The 25,801-nt window shown below is 35.5% G+C and overlaps 1 protein-coding gene across 1 annotated transcript; it reads left to right on the top strand.

Moving 5' to 3' along the window:
• The first annotated feature begins 839 nt into the window (after positions 1 to 839).
• Positions 840 to 23,960, top strand: LOC131430687 (uncharacterized). The gene is made up of 5 exons (XM_058595841.1): positions 840 to 1,214; positions 22,439 to 22,771; positions 22,843 to 23,158; positions 23,230 to 23,446; positions 23,513 to 23,960. The coding sequence occupies exons 1-5, from the start codon at positions 1,047 to 1,049 to the stop codon at positions 23,718 to 23,720; spliced, it is 1,242 nt and encodes a 413-aa protein (XP_058451824.1). The 5' UTR covers positions 840 to 1,046; the 3' UTR covers positions 23,721 to 23,960.
• The last annotated feature ends 1,841 nt before the right edge of the window (positions 23,961 to 25,801 follow it).

Genomic DNA, 25,801 nt, shown 5'->3' with positions numbered 1-25,801 from the left:
AAAAGTCGAATCGAATGCACCTATTTTCATCTCATCCCTATTAGAGTCAATGAATCGAGCAGAGACAACAGATCTCACTCTAACTCGCCCCTGGAGCTAAGATGAAAGAGGGTATCGGCACCCTAGATCCAACACAAGGCAGGGTGTTAAATGACTGGAATAATGTGACGGTTCTAAAATGAAATTTCACATCACGGTCACTGGCGAACATCCTAACATTAGTTTGTGGTGCAAGTATACGTCGGTAAGAGAATATCGTGGTTACGTATGTTCCGCGTCTGCACTTTATTTGAGTTTATAGGGCTGGAATCTGTTTTAGATATTTCTAGCTACCAGCAAGCTTTTTAGTTTTATTATTTCTCTTTGAATTGTTTCAAAGATAAGCAATTGTTGAAAATATATATTTTTAAAATATAATTGTTTGTTATTAGAATGAATGAAAAAGATCTTCATATTTCGAACCGTTGGAATGTTCAATATTGTGCCTGTAGAATTCAAGTTAATAATGAATCTTCTGAAAATTTCAAAATTTCTTAGTTCTTTTAGTTTCGTATTATATACAGGCTATCGTTATTGGAACGGATACTAATTATAATGCATTCTATTGTAAATTAATGAATTTTGGACAATGACAATTTACTATTATTTTTTTCGAATCTGCCCCTGAAACGTTTTTTTTCCTTTCCCCACAAATAGAAGCAACAAGTTAGTCGTGAATCAGCCAGCCGCTAGCCCTATTTGCCCTATATATTTTCGCCAATCTTGTTCGTTATGTATCAAAAAGCACACCCCCGACTTGTGTGATAAAGGCAAGGGCACACCACCAGAAGTGGCGACTGCGGCTAGTGGGAAAGTCATATCTTCGTTGTCAGTCGCTGTTTTCCTCTCGGTCGGTCCGGGTGCATTTTCACGAGAAAGTCCTCTAGACTGCAGAGGAAAAACAAACGTACCCGCGAAATATTTCCGTTTCGGTTTCCTGAAAAGCTACTAGTTGCTTGGGTGTCGTATCTATTCGTGTTCAACAAGTGCACGAAATATTTGCCAACATGGCTCAACCACCTTTAATTCGAAATTTAAAGGAACTTTTGGAGCCTGTCCTGGAACCGGGAACCAAAGTGTTGGGTTATCAGGCATCTTTTTTGACCGCACCTGGTGATAACTATGGAAGTACTATGTTAGCAGTGACGGTGGATATTAGTAATGCTGCCAATGAGGTAGGATTCGTTGCTAGCTGTAGCGAAGCTGACCACATAGTGACGGTTTATGCAATTGTGTATTTATACAGGAAATAAAGTAAACAAACCCGAAGGCATTCGATATAGTGTCTGATAAATATCGACTGTCACACAATGATAAATACGATGAGAATCTTAGTGCTCGGAAATAAGTGGTCATTCTATTGGTGTTTGTATAAAAATAAGAGCAGTGATTTTGAAAAATTGATGTGTTTCAAATAAGTTGAACAGTAAAATATGTTTTGGTTCTTTGACATTTGTCTAATAAAGCTTCTTTTAATGCCCCATGCTGGATAAGATGGGGTAAAACGTACCTCGGTGCAAAACGCATTCCATGCTTTTCTCAGAAATTACCAAATTTTTAGGCAGAAGTTTCATTGAAACTGACAGTCCATTATGACAAGATATAGATTATGAAAACGATTTTAACTATGTATCCAGTGCATATCCTTCGTATTTCTGAACTCAGTTCTAGTTCAGATTTTTAAAATTTATCAATGCACTCATTAAGGCACACTGCTTCAACTTTAAGATACCGAGGGCGTTTCTTAACAATACCTAAAACTAGAATAATTTCTAGAATTATATCATTGTTATATTTGGTTCACATTGTTGTATAATGATCACCGCAAATCTGAGGGATCCAGCCTCTAGTTTGTAGTTCAGCATCTTATATGGAGATTGTCTGGATGACGTGGGTACTTTGATGGTGGCCATATTTGTTCTAATACAGATGGAGTATTTGCAATTCAATAGAAAAATCGTCAAACATATCGTATCACGTTTATGGGGACAAAATGGCTCGAATGGTGTGGGGCAATATGCTTAGGAATTCACTTACAAAAATTATTCATATGTTATCAATTTAATCAAAAATAGTAAACAAACCTACATCCGGATAGTCATAGGTCATAGTCACAGGGGAAGGGGGGGGCTGCGTACTACATTCCGAGTAGTTTGATTGGCAAAAAGATTTTCCGGGATTGGAAACCACTGCTAGTGTGAATCCTGTTTCTATAGCTTTTTTTCGCGAATTTTCAACAGACTTCTACAATCTGTTTACTCTTTGGGTTGATTAGTATTAGGTACATTAGTTTTTCATCGTCGTGCTTCGACTTTGTATTTCATTATACGGTAACGACTCCAGTAGTCATTTCACCTCCTGTTGTCATCTTTTACACAAAGATCATTAGTTGTAGCGAGATCTGCTGTCTCTGTTTGATAGGTTAACCTCAAGGGTGCGATGAAAATATGTACTTTGACGCTTTGACTTTTCGCGTCGCTTTAACAGCAGTATTAAACGATTTTCGAACTATTTTCAGTGCGGCTTAGAGTCGAAGCAAAGATATTGTATACGATTTCATCACAATTCTTTGATTGAAAGCAAAATAATATGGCGACTTTACTAATGAGATGACTATTGGTACAATATTCCTTTAACGAAAATCTTGAATCAATTTGAATTTGAAGAACGAAAGTATTGCTAACTTATGGTCACATTTTTTTAAATCGTTATTCTTTAACAAAAAAATTTAACCTAAAGACTGTTCCAGAAAGTAAGAGAACACCTTTAGTTCATTAAAAACACATATGTTTTTTTTTTTTTTTTTTTTTTTTTTTTTTTTTTTTTTTTTTTTTTTTTTTTTTTTTTAATAACTATTTATTGGAATATGAGTTAAAATTAAATTATTAAGATTTAAATTGGGTGTTCAGCCACAAGTGGTGACTTTTCAGCCCTGTTAAATATATATATGATTTGGTTATTACCATGAAGACATCATTTGCTTCCGCAATTCTGAGATTTTTGTGTAGGGAAAATTCTAAACCTACTTGTATTGTGTAATGGGGAAAAGGAACTTATATACTAACTTACTAACTAATACAGAGAGCGAATCGATTCAATTGAAGATTGCATCGATTTTTGTCGGAATTTGCTTATAATATTATGTGACATTACATCTAATGGTTCTATATTTGTGAGTCTGTGTAACTCATTTGTACTAAACCAGGGAGGACGCTTCAGAATCATTTTCAGAATTTTATTCTGAATCCTTTGAAGCGTTTTCTTCCTGGTGGAACAACAGCTTGACCAAATTGGTACCGCATAAAGCATGGCTGGTCTGAAAATTTGTTTATAAATTAACAATTTGTTTTTTAGACAGAGCTTAGAATTTCTGTTTATAAGAGGATATAAACATTTAATATATTTATTACACTTTGCCTGGATTCCTTCAATGTGATCCTTGAAAGTGAGTTTTTTGTCATACGTTAAACCTAAGTATTTAGCTTGATCAGACCATGTCAATTCCAAGCCATTCAATTTGAGAATGTGATTATTGTTTGGTTTAAGAAAAGAAGCTCTTGGCTTGTGAGGAAAGATAATTAATTGCGTTTTTGCTGCATTTGGTTTAATTTTCCATTTTGACAGATAATCACTGAAAATATTTAAACTTCTTTGTAGGCGACTGCAGATCACTCTTAGATTTCTACCTGTGGCTAACAGACTTGTGTCGTCACAGAATAGCGATTTCTGACAACCAACGGGTAGATTTGGAAGATCAGAAGTGAAAATATTATACAAGATTGGAGCTACACTCGAACCCTGCGGAACACCGGCTCGTACGGGTAGCAATTCAGATTTACAATTCTGATAGCTAACCTGAAGAGTACGATCAGTTAAATAATTTTGAATCATTTTGATCAAATAAATAGGAAACTGGAAATCAGACATTTTTGCTATTAAACCTTTGTGCCAAACACTGTCGAATGCTTTTTCTATGTCTAGAAGAGCAACTCCAGTGGATAACCCAGAAGATTTATTTGCTTTTATCATGTTCGTTACTCTGACAAGTTGATGAGTAGTTGAATGTTCATGACGAAATCCAAACTGCTCTGGTAAAAAAATTGAATTCTCATTTATATGAGTCATCATTCTTAACAAGATAATTTTTTCAAAAAGTTTACTGATAGAAGAAAGTAAGCTAATTGGGCGATAACTTGATGTTTCTGCTGGGTTTTTATCAGGTTTTAGGATAGGAATTACTTTAGCGTTTTTCCATCTTTTTGGGAAGTAAGCTAATGAAAAACACTTGTTGAAAATTTTAACCAGGAGTCTCAAGGCAACATCGGGAAGATTTTTAATAAGAATATTAAAAATTCCATCATTACCAGGAGCCTTCATGTTTTTAAGTTTTCTAATAATTGATTTAATTTCATCAAAATTCGTCTCAATAATGTCATCGTGTGATAACACTTGAGTTGAAATATGATCATATTTCAGTGAGACTTCATTTTCAATAGGACTCACAACGTTCAAATTAAAATTGTGGACACTCTCGAACTGCTGAGCAAGTTTTTGAGCTTTTTCGCCATTTGTAAGAAGTATTTGATTTCCTTCCTTGAGAGCAGGAATAGGTTTCTGAGGTTTCTTAAGAACCTTAGAAAGTTTCCAGAAAGGTTTAGAATATGGTTTAATTTGTTCAACTTCTTTAGCGAAATTTTCATTTCGCAAAAGAGTAAATCTATGTTTAATTTCTTTTTGTAAATCCTTAACTATGTTTTTCATAGCAGGATCACGAGAACGTTGATATTGTCGTCGACGAACATTCTTCAACCGAATGAGCAGTTGAAGATTGTCATCGATGATAGGAGAATTTAATTTAGTTTGAGCTTTGGGAACTGAAAGATTTCTAGCTTCGATAATATAATGATTCAAATTATCAATTGCTGTGTCGATATCCGCAGAATTTTCTAAAATCGTTTCATGATCCACATGATTTTCAATGTGAGATCTGTAATCCAACCAATTTGCTCTATGATAGTTGAAAATAGAACTAATTGGATTAATTATAGCTTCGTTGGAAAGTCTGAATGTTACAGGAAGATGATCTGAGTCAAAATCAGCATGAGTAATCGGTTCACTACAAATGTGACTTTGATCTGTTAGAACCAGATCAATTGTAGACGGGTTTTTCACGGAAGAGAAACAAGTAGGATTACTGGGATGAAGAACTGTAAAGTAACCAGCTGAGAGTTGATTATGAAGTATTTTACCATTACTGTTATTTTGCCTACAATTCCACTGGACATGCTTAGCATTTAAGTCCCCTATTACGAAAAATTTCGATCGATATCTTGTAAGTTTTTGCAAATCGCCTTTAAAGAAATTTAATTGTTCGCCGGTGCATTGGAATGGCAAATATGCTCCAGCGATGAAATAAATTCCATGAATGGTTTCAACTTCGATTCCCAAGCTTTCAATAACTTTAGTATTGAAAGAAGGTAAAATTCGATGTTTAATTTGCCGTTGGACAAAAATGGCAACTCCACCACCAATTCCAGTAAACCTGTCAAATCGATGAACCACATAATGTGGATTACTTTTCAATTTTACATTTGGTTTAAGAAAAGTTTCTGTCACAATGGCAATATGAATTTTGTGAACTTTGAGAAAATTATAAAATTCATCTTCACTCGATTTCAAAGATCGAGCATTCCAATTTAAAATATTCAAATAATTATTTAACATCACTGTTAAATTTTAAATTCATTATAATATTATTTGCAAATTTCCATCCGATTTGAAATGCTTCAAAAAGTGATGAAGTCGAATTCATTTGGATGATCATTTGAAAAAGTTGATCTTGTAGGTAGATCATTTTATTTTCAGTTATATCGCCTAAATCGACTTCATTTAAAGAAGCGAATGGCATTGAAGGAATATTTGTAGGTAGACTGCCATTAGAAGAAGATGATTTGGCCGGTCTACCTATTAATAAATTGTTTTCGTTAGAAGAAGAACTGCAAGGCGGTCCTGTGTTTTGATTATTTACATTAGAAGAAATAGGAGATAGATTTCTACCTAATATACCAGCATAAGTGAAATTAGAAGAAGATGATGACGAGGTCGATCTACCTGTCAATAAATTGTTTTCGTTAGAAGACGAATTGGCAGGTGCCTTAGAAGAATTTTCAGGTATGTTCTGTAAATTTAAGGTCGTTGATTTGACTTGTTGTCTAAGCGAACGAGCGTTTAAAATTTTTTCCCTGACAGGACATTTCAAATAATTGGATTTATGATTTCCATTGCAATTTGAACATGAAAATTTATCAGTGGTTTCATTCATTGGACAAGCGTCTTTCGAATGCGATTTACCACAATTCAAACACCGTATATCCATATGACAATTTTTGGTTCCATGACCGAAGCCTTGGCAACGACGACATTGCGTTAAGTTTGCAATACGATTATGCCGTTTATAATGTTCCCAAAGAATTTTAATGTGGGAAATGAAACGTACTTTTTCTAAAGTTTTCAAATTGTTTACATCACTTCGATTGAAGTGTATTAGGTAAAGTTCATGGGAAATTCCAGAGCGTGGTTTAGAAGTACCATTCGCTCTTTTTTTCATAAGTATTACTTGGGAAGGGGCAAAACCAAGCAATTCTTTTAGTTCATTTTTAATTTCATCAATACTTTGATCATTTGATAATCCTTTCAAGACAGCCTTGAAGGGTCTGTCTGATTTTATATCATATGAATAAAATTTATGAAGTTTTTCGGACAAATATCGAATAAGACGTTCGTAATCTTCCAATCCATCCACCAAGACTCGACATTCTCCTCTTCGTCCGATTTGAAATGAGACTTTTACTTCCGGGAGAAAAGTAGAAAGCTCAGTACGGAATGCTTTGAAGTCGGAAATCATCACCGTCACTGGTGGCATAGATTGATGTTTCTTCCCAGAACGACAAGCGTCCATTTTGGGAATTTTTGAAGAATTTTCTTCTATGTCGCTACAATCGGATTCAGGAAGAATCTCGTAAATATTGTTAGACGGCATAGGATCAACGGTAGGGAAATCCGTCCGTTGTCTTTTATTTTTACATTCAGATTCTATAAGATCGTGAATGTTATTAGAAAAATGTTGAATAACGGATTGTGATTTATTCCGTATTGAATTATTTTTAGCCTTAGGCTTGTTGCCTTTCCGGTTGGACGCAGGCATTTTTGAAATTAATGAAATTTTAAATTAAATTAACTAGGCTAAATTAGTCTTCGATTAGACTCCTAGCTAGCCTTAAAAAAGGCTGATTAATTTCTTAGTCACTCTAATATCACTCTTTGTATCACTTAGTCACTCTAATATCACTCTTTGTATCACTTAGTCACTTAGTTAGTGATTCAGGTAGCCTTGAAAAAGACTGAAGCCTTGAATCAATGAAACTCTAGGTAGCCAGAAAAAAAAATTCCAGGAGCCAAGAGCTATACGCGTGCGGTGCGAACGACTGTTCAACACCGACTGTGAAAAACACATATGTATTTTTATTTACCGTATATCAACTGTTATTCTTATGTATGGTTTCCCAACTTTGATTATCAGTAGTTCATGAAAGATTTTTGATGGCTTTTTCATTTATAATTTATTTCTCAAGCTTTTCCTTTAATGATCTTCGTTAGTTCCGTTCCGTTCAGACTCCGTACATAGTACGAAAGATCCTGTAAATTTGCATCTCGGGAGGTGCACATAAATGAAGCGCCGCAGTTTACTTAAATTCTCAAAACGAAACATGTAAAAATGTATCGTTTCATTAATTTTATATCTATGTTAGCTTAATTTGATATCTAAACAAACATCACATTGATTTCTACATGCTAATAGATCATGTAATCATACAAGTCATATGTGAGTTTCATTTGTTTTCTAAAAAAAATGTGATAATCAAATGGCAGTTCTAGGACAGTAACCCCTTGTAGATTTGAAAAACAATAGAGAAAAAAACTACTTCTATCCAAACTATCTGAGTTCGAATTGCAATTCCGAACATAAAGATTTACAATTCTTCATAATTGAAATGGAACAAAATACTAGTACTAATATGATATAATATTATTAACTTATCTTGAAACTATGTCTCTGATAAAAATTTGACTTAGGGTACACGAAATGGTTTTGATATCCTTTACTTTTTTTTCTCGATAAAACGGCATTCGATGGAATGATCCTGACTCATTTGGTTTCGGGTCGATCCATATGACACTGCTCTATTGTGTACAATGCCACATACAACGTATAAAATAAAACCATAAATATAAGAGAACTGTTCTGCCCATACTCGCATATCAGTCCCATATCGATTTTCGCCAATATTGAGTTAGCTTGAGGAATGCAATTCATCCTCAATATACTCTCAGAAATTTCAATAAAAGTTGAGGGTTTATTCTGTAAAATGTGAAAAAAATATCAACTCATGTCTGTCCCATTTGCAAAGTACCCGCATATCAGTCCCATTCAGTGCAAATTTCAATAATTTCATTTGTTGCAATATAGGAATAGCAAAGGTGTATTACCGATATTTCATGTAATAATACCATGATTTAGCATTAGGTAGCACAATAAATAAAAAAAATTGAAAATAAAATTTTAATCGTCTTTTTCTCGACATGCCGATTTTTCATATGGAACTGATATGCAAGTATGGGCAGTGTTCCCTGATGAAATTAGTTAAAACATTTCTGCACTAATCTCGATCCGTGATGAGCAAGATTTTCTTGTATGTTTCAGGTAAACAGGTCATACGATGTGACCTTGATTATTACATACCTTACATGTAATATTGAGAATGTCATTCGCCTGTCCGGTGGATGAACACAAGACATTGAAGTAATGATTTATCTCATCGAAACCACGCGGATTGAAACTTTAGTCATTTAATTTTCATAATTTTCTTCAATAGTTCGACAATTTTAGTTTCAAGGTCTGAAGGTAAAAAAGAGGAAATCTGTCCGTTAGTTGGGAAAGGCATGAAATAATTGATTGTATATTAAAGTTCATCCATGATGCAAGAATAAAGTTGCCGATAAATGAACATTTATTCGTGTTGTGGACTAATATTATTAAACATAATGTTATGGATGTATTTGGAGCTGAATCAGCGAGTAGACACTGAAAAGCGATGTTTTAAGCCGTTAGAATATGCAACTTCAGGTTTATCGATATTATTTGAAATATCTTACAATAAGAATATTTCCGTAGCGGGTTTGACGAATAAATGCCAGAAAACAATGTTTGAAGCCGATTCCAAATCCAAGATTATAAAAGTTTTTGAACGAATTATGAAAGAAACGAAAGTCGATACATGGGATTTGCAGCGCCTATTTGTTAATTTCGTAGACCCGTCCTTAGAAGAACATAGAAACGAAGAAAACAAAATGATTGGAAGTAATAAAGAATAATGTTCCTACATAGGTTTATCACTGAGTGTCAGTTCACTGTACATAACTCAAAACAAGTGTTCAAACCAATCATCTGACAGTATTTTTGTTTACACTCATATCTTCCGGCAAATGAAATATAAAATTTCAAATTTCCAAAACAAATAAAATTTTCAAAATAGTTTTTAATTTGAAAATATTCTATCGGAGGAAAATTTGAATTAATCATGTTTCAAGATTTGGTTATGAATCGATGGAAATTTATGTCGTTTTCGCTTGATGCCAAACCTGACCCAGTTTCCACTTTAATTGCTGTCAAACCGTTTGTTTGCAGCCAGTTTTGAAACTAGTTTCAACGTTGTTGAACTGAAAATCGTGTCAGTTTCGAACCTGGTTTTTATATCAGGTTTGCTCAAACCCCCGTTGCTAAGTGCGAAATCAACACAGTTTCGTGAACAGTGTTTGTTTGATCAAACTACTCTGTGTCAGTTTCAGTTTTCTCAAGCGAAAACGACATTAGAATACGTATTGTTTATGTCGTTTTCGCTTGAGACAACTGAAACTGAACCAGGGTAGCTCAATCAAGCAAACACTTTTCACGAAACATTATTGATTTCGCAATTAGCAACGGGGGTTTTAGCAAACCTGATATAAAAACCAGGTTCGAAACTGACTCGATTTTTAGTTCAACAACGTTAAAACTAGGTTCGAAACTAGCTTCAAATAAATGGTTTGACAGTAGTTAGGGTGAAAACTGGGTTAGGTTTGGCATCAAGCGAAAACGACATTAGAAAGTCTTTTGGTTTGTTAATAATTTTTGAGTAGTTGTGGGAGTGTGCATATAAGTATATGTGTATTAGGGTGGAACAAGGATATAGAGGGAAAAAATAAAAAGGTTTATTTTCTCGCTCCACCAAACTTTTCGCGTTCCTTTTGGGCCCCATAGCAACTATTCAAAATTTTAGCTCGCTCGGTAAAAATATATTTTCGCTCCCGAGGTTTAAAGTTTTTATGGGATTTAGTATGGGAAAATTGACTTTTTACTTTTTTTTACCACCAGTTCTCAGTTCCGGAAGTACCGAAGAGGTGAATGAGCTTAAGGTTAAAACCTCTATAATCGAAACAAAAAAAATCTACTTTAAGTACTCGTTTTCATACTTGGCAAAACTCTCCAACCAAATCAATCGTTTCTATTTTGACAGTACGAAAAAAACAATGCAAATATCAAAAAAATCATTTGTTTTTCGTGTGGCCAAGGCACATGGGATAAATCGGACCCATTTGGAAGACCATTATTAACAATGATGGCATTTTATTAACATCCTTAAGGCGACGCATTATCGGAAAATAATGTTAAAGAAAAGCTCTAGGACTGTAAGCTACGAAGGAGAAAACACCGTTCGCCCAGTTATTCTGCTATAAAATTTGGTAGCATTTCAGTTACTAATTTGTCACTTGAGCATTTAGTAGAATAATATTTTATCATCTTTGAAAGCTAGTATGATCTTTGTTTACTTAATGCCATAAATTAGTAGAATTCAATGGTGATGAATGGGGACGGGTGTAGCGTAATTGGTAAGTCGATGCCTTTCAAGCAGCCCACCTGGGTTCGATTCCCAACCCCGCACATAGGGTCAGACAGTTTTTCTGGCCCGAAGAGGCGAATGACCTTAAGGTTAAAACCTCTATAATCGAAACAAAAAAAATGGTGATGAAATATTAATCAATCACACTGCGGTAAGGTGACAATTTATACGTAAATGAAATAATGCTAAAACATTTCATCGATTATCTACTAGGTGAATAGCCGAAACCTGTCGAACGCTTTATCAGTTGAGTCCACCTTTTTCTAAAACATCTCGAAATTGTTTAAAGTAATTCAATTTTGATTCCTATTCTTCAATTCACCAACAAATGTATTCAGCCGTTTGTTTTTGTAATACGATATAAGTCGTCGATATAACTATAACAACAGCCAGTCTGAAAATATGGTTCAGCTTTAGCAACCATGATACGCACAATCGAGGCAGAAATGAGTGTTTGTTAAATTAATAGACACGTTTTCAGATACCAACCAGTGGACATGGTCGTTCTTTTTATCGGAATTTAACATAAATGAGCGGTACAATCACGGTACATATATATATAAGTATCTCGTTTTCTACTTGAATACGGTTTGAGGAAGATTGTGAGTTCTAATTCTGTATTTTGAGTGAATTCTTCGCTAGATTCCACTTTCGCTATTTTGTTCATCTACCATTTTCTGGACTTCTGATGCACATAAAAACTCCATCCATGACGGTTTTACACCGTTAAGAACTAAATAAATCAGGCTTCTAACAGTTCCTTGAGCTGGTGCTTTTAACACAACCAACATGAAACTCAATTTTATTTATTAAAGAAACTTTCAGCACCGCCGACAAAAATTGCATCACCTTAGTTAGTCGGTGCTCCCACCTCGGATGGCATGAATGTTAGAAAATGATTAAAAATGCTGCGAAATTGTCCGGAAAGAAATTGTGATTGATAAACATGATTATTTTAGACTTGAATACTAAGCTGAGATAAGCAAATTAGGGTATCGAATAAAAAGATGATCGTCTGTTTGAAGAATAATATTTAATGAGATTTTGGAATGTTAAAGATTTGTTTGTCTTTTCATACACAATCGTGTACAACTACAATCTACAACTACAACTTTTAATTGCTTATCTGGTGCAAAATTTGGAATATGATATCAGCCTTTCAGTTAAATACCACCCTACAGTGATGCTAACTGTATGGGATCACTTCGCTCCACGTTTTTACTGATGATATTATCAGCAGCCGCGTTCAATGAAGTATGATTCTAAAATTTATCCAATCGCTGACAGTGTACGGATGTTTGTTGTTCACGTAGCGTAGCTGAAAAATACATGCTCAGCTCAAGCAACGTGACGTGTTTGACGAGGAGCTCGTCAAAAATGATTGCGATTGGGGAGCTGATAAGTAATTCATTTCTCGTGCTGGAATCAGAAGCGTCCTTTTCACAATACTTCTGTAGGGGGGAAATTATCCAAATAAATAATGATCAAAAAGGAAATGATAAATAAAATTTCAAAATATCGCTTCGACACAAATTTTTTTTTCGAGCATTATCCATGGGCTTGATTCAAATTCGAAGCTTTCATTTGAAATGTCAAAAGCAACAGCAATGTTGAAGAAGTCTAAAAACTAAGGTTAATTTTGGGTAATTACCGGCTGCATCTAGATCTAAGGACCAAATTGTTGTTACTTGAACGATCTTCCTATTATTAAGGATGGGATTTCATACTACTTGGATGCTGTTTATATTGAAGAGTACAACAACAAAAAAACAACAAAAGAAAAGTGTAGAATATATTACGGCCAAAAAACAATTTTGTTCAGGTAAAACTGGATGAGGTATTTCGTGATGAAAATCACCCAATCTCCTTGAGGTAGTTTTCCTTTTGTGGTGGTAAATGAGCTGTCAGAAGGCTCAATTAGTAATGAGGAAAATGAAACAAAAGAAAAGTATCAAGAAAGTTTTACCTGGATTGGTGGTGCGTTCTTTAATCGCAGTGTAGAGCTTTCGTAAGTTTTACTCAATCATATCAAAACTTTGTACACATGTCTAGAATGCGAAAATTTTCCCGTTACCCAACTTATGTTTATGGCTGTTCAATTAACAAACCAGGCTCATGTGTCTGACAATAATGTCGCCTGCTATAGAGCAGAAACTTAAGTGAAAAAAGTGTTTTGTCTTTCTCATATTTAAAGATATGCAATCACTGTGAAAATCGACTTTTGAATGGAGGCCTGGAGTACCGAGTGTCATATACCATTCGATTCAGTTTGTCGAGATCATGAAATTTCTGTGTGTGTATATCTGTGTGTATGTGACAAATAATGTCACTAAATTTTCTCGGGGACGGCTAAATCGATTTTCACAAACTTATGTCGTTTTCGTTTTTAAATTGCACTACACTGGTGTAGCGAAAGCTGCACTGAAACCGTTCGTTTTTACCAATTGCACTACACCAGTGCTACACTTTTTCTGCACCGATACTACTGGTGTAGCACTCATCAAAAGTTTGGTGTAGCTCTGTGCAATGGAATCGTTTATTGTAGTCATTGGTTACTGTTTATGTTTTCGTCATTTTTGTTCGTTTATTCATGCCTCAGTGTAGCACTGCACCGGTGTAGTGCAAATTAAAAACGAAAACGCCATTAGATTCAAACGAAAGGTCTTATGATCCCATAGGCTGTTATTGAATTTTATCTCGATCCGACTTTCGGTTTTGGAATTACAAGATAATATGTGCAAATCTATGAAAAAAGTTCACTCAGTTTTCTCGGAAATTTTGTAACCGATTTTCACAAAGAAAGATGCAAATAAAAGGTCTTGAAAAAGTCCTCGGAAAGTTAATCCAGATTCGACTTCCGGTTCCGGTATTACAGCGCGATAAATGAAATATTTCAACTTTCAAACCGTCAAACAAAATGACGATGCAAAACCTCTACGAGCTGTTACGAAAGAAGAAAACACCATCGCCTTTGCTATCGACCAATTAGTTTACTTTCTTCTATCAGTAAACTTTTTGAAAAAAAAAACATTATCTTGTTGGGATAGATGTCTCATTCTATTTTTTTACCAGAGCAGTTTGGGTTTCGTCATGAACACTCAACTCCTCATCAACTTGTTAGAGTAATGAACATGATAAAAGCAAATAAATCTGTGGATAACCCACTGGAGTTACTCTTCTAGGCATAGAAAAAGCATTCGACAGTGTTTGACACGAAGGCTTATTAGCAAAAATGTCCCACTTCAAGTGTCCTATTCATTTGATCAAAATGATTCAATATTATTTAACTGATCGTAATCTGATATGCTACCCGTACGAACAGGTGTTCCTCAAAGTTCGAGCGTAGCAACAGTCTTGTATAATGTTTTCACTTCTGATCTTCTAAATTTATCCGGTGGAAATCTGCAGTCGCCCACAAAGAAGTTTAAATATTTTCAGTGGTAATCTGTCAAAATGGAAAATTGCACAAAATGCAGCAAAAACACATTTGATTGTCTTTCCTAATAAGCCAAGAGCTTCTTAAACCAAACTATAATCACATTATCAAATTGAATGGCTTGGAATTGACATGGTCTGGTCAAGCAAAATACTTAGGTTTAACGTATGACAAAAAAATCAATTTGAAGGACTCACATTGAAGGAATCCAGGCAAAGTATAATAAATATATTAAATGTTTATATCCTCTTATAATAGAAATTCGAAGCTCTGTCTAAAGAACAAATTATTAATATATAAATAAATTATCCGACCAGACCCTGGTGATGGGAGAAAATGTTTCAAAGGATTCAGAATAAAATTTTGCAAATAATTTTGAAGCGTCCTTCCTGGTTTTGTACAAATGAGTTAGACAACCTTCAAATTCCGACGAAGTCGATGCAATCTTCAATAGAATCGATTCGCTCTCTGTATTAGTTAGTAAGTTAGTATAAAAATTCCTTTTCTCCCCCATTACACAATATAAGTAGGTTAACAATTTTCGCTACAAAAAATCACAGAATTGCAGAAGTAAATAATGTCTTAATGGTAATAACTAAATCATGTATATAAAAGGGCTGAAAAATCACCACTTGTCACCGAAAACCCAATTTAAATCTTAATTTAAATTTAACTCATATTGCAATATATAATACATTAATCAAACAAACCATCGCCTTTGCTTCGCTCGCAGCTTGCTTTGATCAATTTCGTATAGCGTGCAGGGTTGCCACATTTAAATCTATACTTTTCGGGTGGAAAATCTGTAAATCTGCATCGGAATATAAAAATTGTGTATTGAAACTCTGATAAGAATTAAAAATGATAAGAATTTAAATATGAAATGAATGAATGAATTAGTAGATGGAACCATTTGTAGTGTATACCATCGTTGGTATTCTCTTTTATTTGTATCCAATTGTTAGTATTATCAAAATATCATGATAACGATTCTGTTCTATAAAAGTTAATTTTTTGAATTATATAGAAAGGTTATGCAATCACTTGAAAACTTGACTAGTGTCCTATACCATTCGACATAGTTCATCGAGCTGAGAAATGTCTTTGTTTTTTTTTTTTTTTTTTTTTTTTTTTTTTTTTTTACAAGGTGAAATACCTACTTATGTACTTTCCCAGTTCACGCGCTCAGTAGTTGTCAAGCTACCGCTATTGTGAACCAGCGAGTGGGACTGCCTGAACCTTACCCACTAAAACACCTTGGACATCTTGCCTTGATCCCCCCGGAACTAAGCTAAGTTCAATACTTCGGGGGAGGCTGTGCTCATGCACTTCTTCGTTTGGGAGAAAATGAGCTCCTGCTCTCTATATACATCTCGGCTGTGCTCATGCACTTCTTCGTTTGGAAGAAAATGAGCTCCTGAGTTTCTATCTTTATCCCTCTCGATCCACCTTTGGCGCCTCGACAACCCAATGCCGCTACGTCGCACCGCACTACTCAACTGATCCCCGACGATGGATCTAGCCTACACCGACTGAGAGTTTCCCCTTTTACGCCACGCGGGACACCCGAAGGAGTGCCGAGGTCTGCTCTGCGATTCCGGTTGGAGCATGGCGTCCGGTTCGCTGATGCCCCGACGACTCGAATCGGTGTTGTGGCGTCTGCTCAACTAGTCCCCGGTGATGGATCTAGCCTACACAGACAGAGAGTTCACCGACGATGGAAGTTCTCCCGAAACCGACGTTTTCGATACCCGTCCACGGCCCGACCGTAAGGATGCCTGGGTCGATCCAATGATGCCGGTTGGAGGATGGCTTCCGGTTCACTGGTGCCCCGACTATCTTAACGGTGCTACGCCACGATCTACTCGTCTAATCCCCGATGAAAGATCTAGACTACACCGACGGAGAGTTCCCCGGCGAAAGAGGCTCTCCCGACACCGAGTCCCCTGTTGCACCACTCGGGACACACGAGAGAGTGCCGAGGTCGGTCCGGCGATTCCAGTTGGAGCATAGCTTCTGGTTGGCTGGCGCCCCGACGACACAAGTCGGTGTTGTGGTGGCTACTCGACTAGTCTTGTCTTTGTGTGTAAGTTTGTATGTATGTATGTATGTATGTATGTATGTATGTATGTATTTATGTATGTATGTATGTATGTATGTATGTATGTATGTATGGATGTATGCATGTGTGTGAGTATGTGTCAAATAACTTCACTCATTTTAACAAACTTGGGCTCAAATGGAAAGTCTCATAGGTTGCGGTTCCGGAATTATAGTGTAAAGTGTGTTTAAAATTACATTACATCATTTAGTTTAGAGAAAGGCATCATTACACCACTAGGTGGATTAAATAAGAGTTCTATTAGATACATATACTGTATCGACTGTTTCAAGAATTTTCATGAAGCTGCACTGGAAATTAAACATGAACAATGTGCTTTTTGCTCATTCAATTACAAGCTACAGACGTAAGAGTGATGATACTTCCGACTTCGAAAAATAGTGGAAACAAAAATATGATAAACACTAATTGCAGAACTGTTATCCTACATATACTCCAGTGAAAATAATAGCTTATCGCTGGTTCAACATGGTTGCCACAAGTGCCCAAACCATATCTTGCTCTGGAGGTCCAAGAGAAACTACGAGAGCTGGAAAATGAAGATGAAGATTCAACTTTCAAACTAGTGATGGATGTGTCTCTTGAAATGAGTCATGTATTGAAAAAACTAGGAGTTAATAGACTATTGCAGTACGCAACCGACGGACTGTTGTACCGCAATTTCGCAGATTTTTTTAGATGTGATGTGAAATGAAATATACACCACATTGTCGGATTTATTTCCGTCACAATGTCCCAAGCAATGTATATGCAATAAAACCAACCCGCAGGTTATGAAGATCGTGGTTTTCCCATTATTCAATTTAGTAATTGCTATACTGCAAGTTATTGCAGGGCGCACAGCATAGATAGCATCTTCAAAACCCGGAATGTAATAGATTGAGATATAATCTTTGTCAACAGGCAATTTATACTCTGTTACTAAACGAACTAAAACGATATAAATTTTCATGTCATTTTTTGCATATGGATGAACCCATAAAATATGTGTACACCTATTTAATCAAATACTATATGGTATTTTCAACTACCCATCTTATGTTAATTCTAATAGAATATTCCAATAACAAAATCTCTCGTGATTAACTGTTATCTATCCCGCAAAATTTGGCGACAAGAGACCCTTCAAATTGAAACATAGAATAGGAAAACTTAGGGTCATTCGAACACGATACGCGACAACGTTGACACGTTTGGCGGCTACTGACAGATCAAAGAAACTCGAAACGTATGATTTCGTCTATTGGAGTAATTTTGCTAGTGTTTTCTATGGGGGATAAGGTCAGAGACAGTTGTTGGTCTTTTTCAGCGTTGACGTAACAAGTATTCTGCGTCTGCTAGGCTAGAAAATTTTCTGCCTAATGAGGATTCCTATTTGTCCAGAGAAAAAAAAAAACAATTCAAAACATTTAAAAAGGAGATTTGCGAGTGTACAAGACAAGGGTTATTTTCAAACTTAATGTAGCTACATTATTGAGCACCTCGATCAAGATAAAGCTTGAACTATATAAGTTTGTGTAAACGTTTTCGAAGGAACAAGTCGCAACACGGAGGGATTCGTTCGAGATCGTGTGTTACGTATGCGCTTAAACAAGACAGTTCCTACTTGTGTGATATCCGGTTGGAACACAAATTATGCACACAGATAAAAATATTTTGTGATTTTACATTTATTTACATGCACATATTTGGAGCAGGCAATTAAATTGAAATTTACATTACAAAACGAAGCGGTTTGTAAATATACAGTCTTGTTCAATGAAAAACCAAATGATTTTTAATGTAATTTTACATCAATCATGGTTTTAAATAAGATTTTCGTTTCAACTGATGACTATTTCATAGTACTATCGGTTTACATGTCGTGTAAGTTTCATCTTTTCTTTCTGTGCATTGAAATCACAAGTTGTCTACGAAAGTCAACACTTTTAATAAGCCATTCACTACAGAAAGCTCTGCGAGAAAACGGAAGAAAAGACTTTGCATTTTAGGAAGGAAAAAATTTTGCTATATCGATTTCAAACAATTCCAGTGCTTCGGAGACTGAAATAACCGACAATATAACAATAACATACACAGAAAAAAAATATGAATTTTACAGGTGACAGAATTCTACAAACGATGCAATTCACAACTACTTAATTTTTCAAATGACGCAATATTCCACTCGCACAGAATTTTACATGCTCCGAGCGTAATTTGCACTCGGCTTCCAAGAGCCGCTGTATGAATTTATGTTTATCAATTATTCAATGAACAGATATGAGCTCTGCGGTTCAGTCGAGTAATCGATGTGCTTGTGATCTAATGTTTCTCGGTTCAAGTCACGCTGCTGCATCGATCTTTTGTTTTTTATTTCATTCGAATTCAAGACATGCATTTTTCTAAACACACAATTTTACATGTTCTTGAATATAAATTTGTGTAAAATACGACTAAACCATTAACTGCAACTAATGTACTACCAGGTGCTTTGGCTGCAGAGACACTAACAACTAGCAATGTTTAAAATAGCTAAAACGACAAAAAAAATCGAAGTCGCGATTGATGAGCGAACTTTAATTTCGTTCAAATTTACTTCACTTTCACACATAATTACAGTTTACTTCAATTACTTTTCTTCTCGCAACAGCATTTGATTGATTCGCAGTCCTTGTTTTTTGTCTTTTACGCAACATTTCTAATGATTTCGAGAGCTGAAACTGATCTTCAGTAAAAACGATGAAAATAAAAATAAAGAGTGCCAGTCAAATACAAACACAAAACTCATCACAGAATTTGTATTTCTTCGTCACCATTATATTTCCAGTTGGTAGGTCATGTTTATGACATTAATGGTCATTGAGGATCAGTTAAATATGTATTAGCTTTTTTCAAAAACAGCTTGACTGACTGAAACCGTATCCGAACAAAGCCTATAAATATATCAGATTTTATTTAGGGGCCGGAAGCAAAAAAAAAGTTATACATAATAGAAGTGCGTCAGTATTGATTTTCTTAGAAACACATATTTTCAGGCAGCCATTTGATTGAATGTAATTTGGACTGAATAAAATAACGTTTCAGTTCAATTGAGCCTTCCCTGGAACATCAATATTTCGATGAAAAGTAAAAAAAGTGGGCTTCTATAGGAGCACTTCTCGAAAGCATTTGTTGTAAATCTGACTACAGGTGCCACACGTGTAGCATCGGTTAATTCAAAGTTCTCAAAGTTCTGTTTGGTTTGCTTTTACAGAAGAATATAATTAATTCTGTCGTTAATATATATATATATATATATATATATATATATATATATATATATATATATATATATATATATATATATATATATATATATATATATATATATATATATATATATATATATATATATATATATTCGGATAGATAAAAATATAAAGGATTATTATTGTATTGGGAATCTCTGTGGTGTCGAAAAGAGTTTCCTCTTTATATAGTGGATCTACAACCAAATACACATTAGAATACTCAATACTCCGACAAATTTTGTATTTGCTACAACTAATCTCACCTTTCGAGAAATGTCTTGATCCCTATTCAAAAAAGTTTGTGGTTTCGAGTCAATCCACGAATGGTTGTCATTTTTCAGTCTTTCGAATAAAATGATCTGTTATCTGTTATTGCTTAGTTCATGTGTTTACTGAGACTGAGAGCACAGGCAATTTACTATAGGCAAGGGAATTGATCTGCTCAGTAGCCTATACTCTCACGCATTCAGTTTCTCTCTAATATAGGTCTCTCATTCAGCTATGTCAAGCAAAGTGTTCCCAGCAGATGTTTTTTTGTTGCTTCGTTCGTTTGAGGATTCACAATACAAGCCCTGCTTAGCATATCTCTCCCATAGTTTGTACGTTTTAATTCTTGTAATTATTCTGGTTTGCCTACACACTCTTCATCCTCTGTCAAGAATTGCTACTTTGAAACTATCTAAACCAGTATTCGCATGCAGATGGAGAACGTTAATATTTTAGCCAAACGTGGTGCTATTGAGGGTGAAATTTATGAGAGACCAATTGCTTTCAATGAATTCTATACGCGGACCCACACGGACCGAAGAATGCGGCCAACATGAATATTCACCAACGCCATATGGAAGACTCTCATGAAATATTCAGATCACCGGCCGATCACCACATGAAGGCTGGATCTGCCAAAGTCAACCACTGCGACCCAAATATGACATTACTTAATGATACAACCCTAGTTTTAAGTTAGTCGTAAATTTTAAATTAGTAAAAGCCCTTGGCATCTTAGAGCTTAAGCAGTGTGCCTTAAACATTATATTCTTGAATAAAAAAAAAAAAAAAATGAATTCTATAGCGCGTCTCGCCAAAGAACACTTGCCAGCTGGCAAGCTTCTTGGGATAAAGATGATCTGGGTCGGTGGATGCACTCAATTATTCCTAAAATATCGACAAAGGCATGGTTCAGGGGATTGGATGTGAGTAGAGATTTCATTCGTGTGATGTCCAGACTCATGTCCAATCACTACACGTTAGATGCACATCTCCTTCGAATTGGACTTTCCGAGACTAATCATTGTGCTTGTGGCGAAGGTTACCGCGATATTGACCATGTTGTTTGGACATGCGTGGAGTATCGTGATGTCAGATCTCAACTAATAAATTCCTTGCGTACCCAAGGGAGACTATCCAATGTCCCAGTTCGCGACATTCTTGCTTGTCGTGACGTTCCTTACATGAAACTTCTTTATTATTTCATTAAGTCCATTGGAGTTCCAATTTAAATTTTATTTTATGTTAGATTGTTTTCTCTTCCATGAGTTCAACCAATAGCCAGCTATCTTATATTAAATAAAAGTGATGAACTGATACAAACAAACTTGAAATAGTTATAAGATCATGTTCAAAATAAATGTATTTCATTTAATGTAATTTATAATAGCAACTCGCTTGATAAAAACAGTGTTTAGATTAACTAATGAATACCAACATACTAATAGGATATTCGAAATGTATTAGGTTTAAAGTACTATGTATTGTAGATGCCACGGCGAAGAAAAACTTATGTATATTGCCTATGAAATAAACGTATTTATGAAAAAAAAAAAAGATGGAGAACGTTTCACATATGCTTTGAACAATATTCGGTAATCACTATTTTTATACAAATTGTCATAAACTTGAACCATATTCATATTGCCCGCGATTTTATTAATTGTGATAATTCCATTTTGTTAACAGATTTCATCGAAACAATCGGACTTCTTGACATGATATGTCTGATTCAGCTTATTTCTATGCAATATAATTCACCGAAGTAGTCTGTAGACACAATGTAGCAAAACGGACAACTTCAATATCTAATTGTATTTACACTTGCAAACGTTCGTACTTAGCACAAAACCGATACCCACGCGGTACCAAAACCCCTAAATAATCATGCATCAATACTTTGCGCTCTACTAGCAAATCTTAACAGAAGACGTGGCGTTTCCATAAAATGTATTGCGATGGAATGCCTATTCATCGGTTGTTTTTTCTTAGAAAGAAAAACGACAATTCGTAAAATTCTTCCATTTTTTACTAATGAAAGATTTTAATTCTGATAGTTAAAGAAGATTTTTTTGGATTTTAGCACTATGAAGCATTCTAATATTAGAAACGCGAAGCGATTTTTCTTTTATATTATCAACTATTTCGATAAATATCAAAAATGATGCTAATATAATAGAAAAATTGCTTCACGTTTCTAATATGCAAACCACGAAAGCTGTCAAACTGCACTGGAATAATTAGTCTCAATTCAATTTGTTTCTTCAATTGCATCCTACCGTTCATCTCCACCACCCGGGAGCAGACGAAGCAGTTACCGTTGGTGGCTAAAATGCGGCCAGCAAGTGAGGAGTTTTTGGAGATATTCCAGATTGATGTAACGTTCGTAAAAGAGGCGGCCGTTTACTCGCAGATTGTTCCCATAATGGTGGATCTGCAGCGAGAGGTGGGCTTTCCGGAAGCGGAAATAATTGACGTTTTCTGTCGCTGTTACAACACACGGGTGTCGCTGGATCCAAACTGCAAGAAAGTCGACGCGGATGGGGTGATGCTGCTAGAGAATTTGAAACTTGCTGGTTACATCACCGAAAATCGGCGGAAAGGCTTTACCCGTGAGCAGGCTGAGTTTATCCTAATGGTTGGTTGATTTGTTTTGATTTAGAGTTGTACCTAGAAAAGCACTAACGGATACTGCTGTTTCGTCTTTAGAAACTTTCTTTGTTCCACGCCATTCCAATAGCATTACGATATCAGAAACCGGATATTTTTCAGTCAAATCTCGAAAAGTTCCTGATCAAATTCGATATTGATGCTGGCTTGGGAGCTCAGACAGTCAAACGGATGGTAAACGTAATGCGCACTGATTTAATCAAGGCGGGAGTGGGAGAGCAACTGGCGGAACGAGTCATGGCGTTGGTGAACGATTGCCGTCATCGTCAAGCGATGTTGACATCGGATGAATTGACGGAATATTGTTCGATGCTGCATAATGATTTGTGGGTCAACAATATGATGATAAAGTATGGTAATACTGACATATTAAAAATAAAGCACTCATCCTTTGGTATGAGGACTTATTTCAATTTTCTATTTCAGATGATAGTAAAAAACCAGTAGGACTAAAATTTGTTGATTTTCAGCTAATTCAAAGAGATTCTTTAGTTAGAGACGTTTTGTTTTTTCTACTCACGAGTACCAGCGATCTAGAATTGGGAAATCACATAGACAGTTATTTGGAATTTTATTTCAAGCATCTGCAGTCCAATTTGGCAAAGCTAAAAATACCTATTTTGAGTCGATATACTTATGAAAGGTAGCATAAACATCATTTCCTAACGTAATTATATTATCTATTGATTGTCTTTCATTTTGTTCGCAGTTTCCTGGCTGAAGTAAATCGTATCGCACCGCGAGAGATGTATCACATATTGGCGATGCTTAGAGTTGTATTAGCCAGGAAAGAATCAATACCTGAGCAGAGTGAGCTGGATGCGGAACTTTTTTGCAGTGACAATCTTGTCGAGGAAGATTATTACGATAAACTTCGTATGGTGGTGCAGATATTCGATCAAAAACAGTGGGTCTAGTAAAACGACTACAACGGTTTGTGTTATTAGTTTTTTATAGCGAAATTGTGAACGTACAAATAATTTGTTAGATATTCTTGAATATAGTAGCTAATTGGCAAACGAGTAGATTAGTAGATTATGTGGTACGGAAAGTAACACGTAAATACACGATTTGTTGAATAAAGTAAGAGAAGATTCGTGTGTAATTATGTAGAACCAGATAATAAAATAAATATGGAAAGACTGTTATAACATCAATCTACAAAATGTCACCAAATTGAACTTAGATTTCCTATTTTAATCATTAAAGTCTTTAAGTATACATAGCTGTCAAATTTACAGAAATACCCCTACCCCTATTTATCTCTGCTCTAATAGTCGTCTTATATACAAAAACCTGATTTAATCCACCAAGTGGTGTAATGATGCCTTTCTCATATCAATCATACTATCATATATAATACTGTGGTATTCTTCAAAATAATTCTTTGCGAATCTTGAAAGAATAACCGAAATCGGTTTGTTTGACCGTCTACTGATAAAAACTATCAATTGGAAAAGATTTGAGGTCGATTTAGAATTTTTTTAAGATTTTTCCCCATTTTCAGTGATGGTATACAATTTTAATACACTTTACCCTAAATTTCCGGATCCGGAAGTCGGATCCGCATGAAATTCAGGAATTACGAGACAACAGGACCTTTCATTTGAATCTAAGTTTATGAAAATCGGTCGCGCCATCTATGAGAAAAGTTAGAACACATATTTTCTTTTTTTGTGCACATTTTACCCCATAACTCCCGAACCGGAAGTCGGATCCAAATAATATTCAGGAATTTTGTATGGGACCTCAAGGCCTTTCGTTTGAATCTAAGTTTGTGAAAATCGGTTCAGCCATCTCTGAGAAAAGTTAGTGCACTTATTTTCACAATTTTTTGCACATTTTACCCCATAATTCCGGAACTGGAAGTCGGATCCAAATAATATTCAGGAATTTTGTATGGGACCACAAGACCTTTCATTTGAATCTAAGTTTGTGAAAATCGGTTCAGCCATCTCCGAGAAAAGTTAGTGCAAAAAACGTTACATACACACACACACACACACACACACAGACATTTTGCGTACTCGACGAACTGAGTCGAATGGTAAATGACACTCGGACCTCCGGGCCTCGGTTCAAAAGTCGGTTTTCACAGTGATTGCATAACCTTTCTATATGAGAAAGGCAAAACTATTAGTTAGAGTGAGATCTGCTGTCTCTGTTCGAAAGATTGACCTTAATGGTGAGATGAAAATAGGTGCTATCACAGCAGTATTGAACGATTTCCAAACTATTTTTCTGCGGTACTGCTTCTTACAGCCGAAGAAAAGAGATCGTATCAGATTTTATCACAATTCGTTGATTGAAAGTCGAGCAATCCGTAAAATAACATGACAACTTTGCTAATGAGATGACTATTGGTACAATAGCCTTATTCATGCGTCATAAGATTAAACTTCATCTTTCTTCCATACCTCGCCCAATTCTTTTAATTGAAAAGGAAAAGTGCAAGATTACACACCCATTCAATGTAAATACAAACTAAGACCGCAACAATACAGGAAAACCTCAAAACGATGTTTCTAACAACAAAAGAAACGATGGACGAGGGTGAGAATAGTAAACCATCGCCACCCATTAATTTACTGTATAGCAGCAAGAGTGCCACTGTATTTAATTAGACACACTGCATTATTCCTAGCCACAGTTGAAGCATCGTCGAGGAATAGAAGGAACTTTTTGGGAAAGGTATAACATATTACACTTGTATATTAATGCGTTTAAGGTACTGGTATATGAGAAGCATATATGAACTCGCCAATACATCTCGAACCGGAACCTCAAGCGATCTCACTCGGGCCCTGAGAGATTCCAGGAGCTCCGACCTGGCGTCGCGATACTCTACGTACAACCACACAACATGTTCGATGTCCTGATAACCGTCTTCACAGGTGCGGAGACCGCTCTCCGTGAGCCCGAAACGCCGGAGATGTACGTTAAAAGAGTAGTGATTTGACATGAGCCGTGACATAACACGAATGAAATCGCGACTCAC

The sequence above is a fragment of the Malaya genurostris genome, chromosome 2, assembly GCF_030247185.1.
Source record: "Malaya genurostris strain Urasoe2022 chromosome 2, Malgen_1.1, whole genome shotgun sequence".
Classification (NCBI taxonomy): domain Eukaryota; kingdom Metazoa; phylum Arthropoda; class Insecta; order Diptera; family Culicidae; genus Malaya; species Malaya genurostris.
The sequence above is the reverse complement of the archived record's forward strand: the minus strand, read 5'-3'. Positions and strand labels throughout refer to the sequence as shown.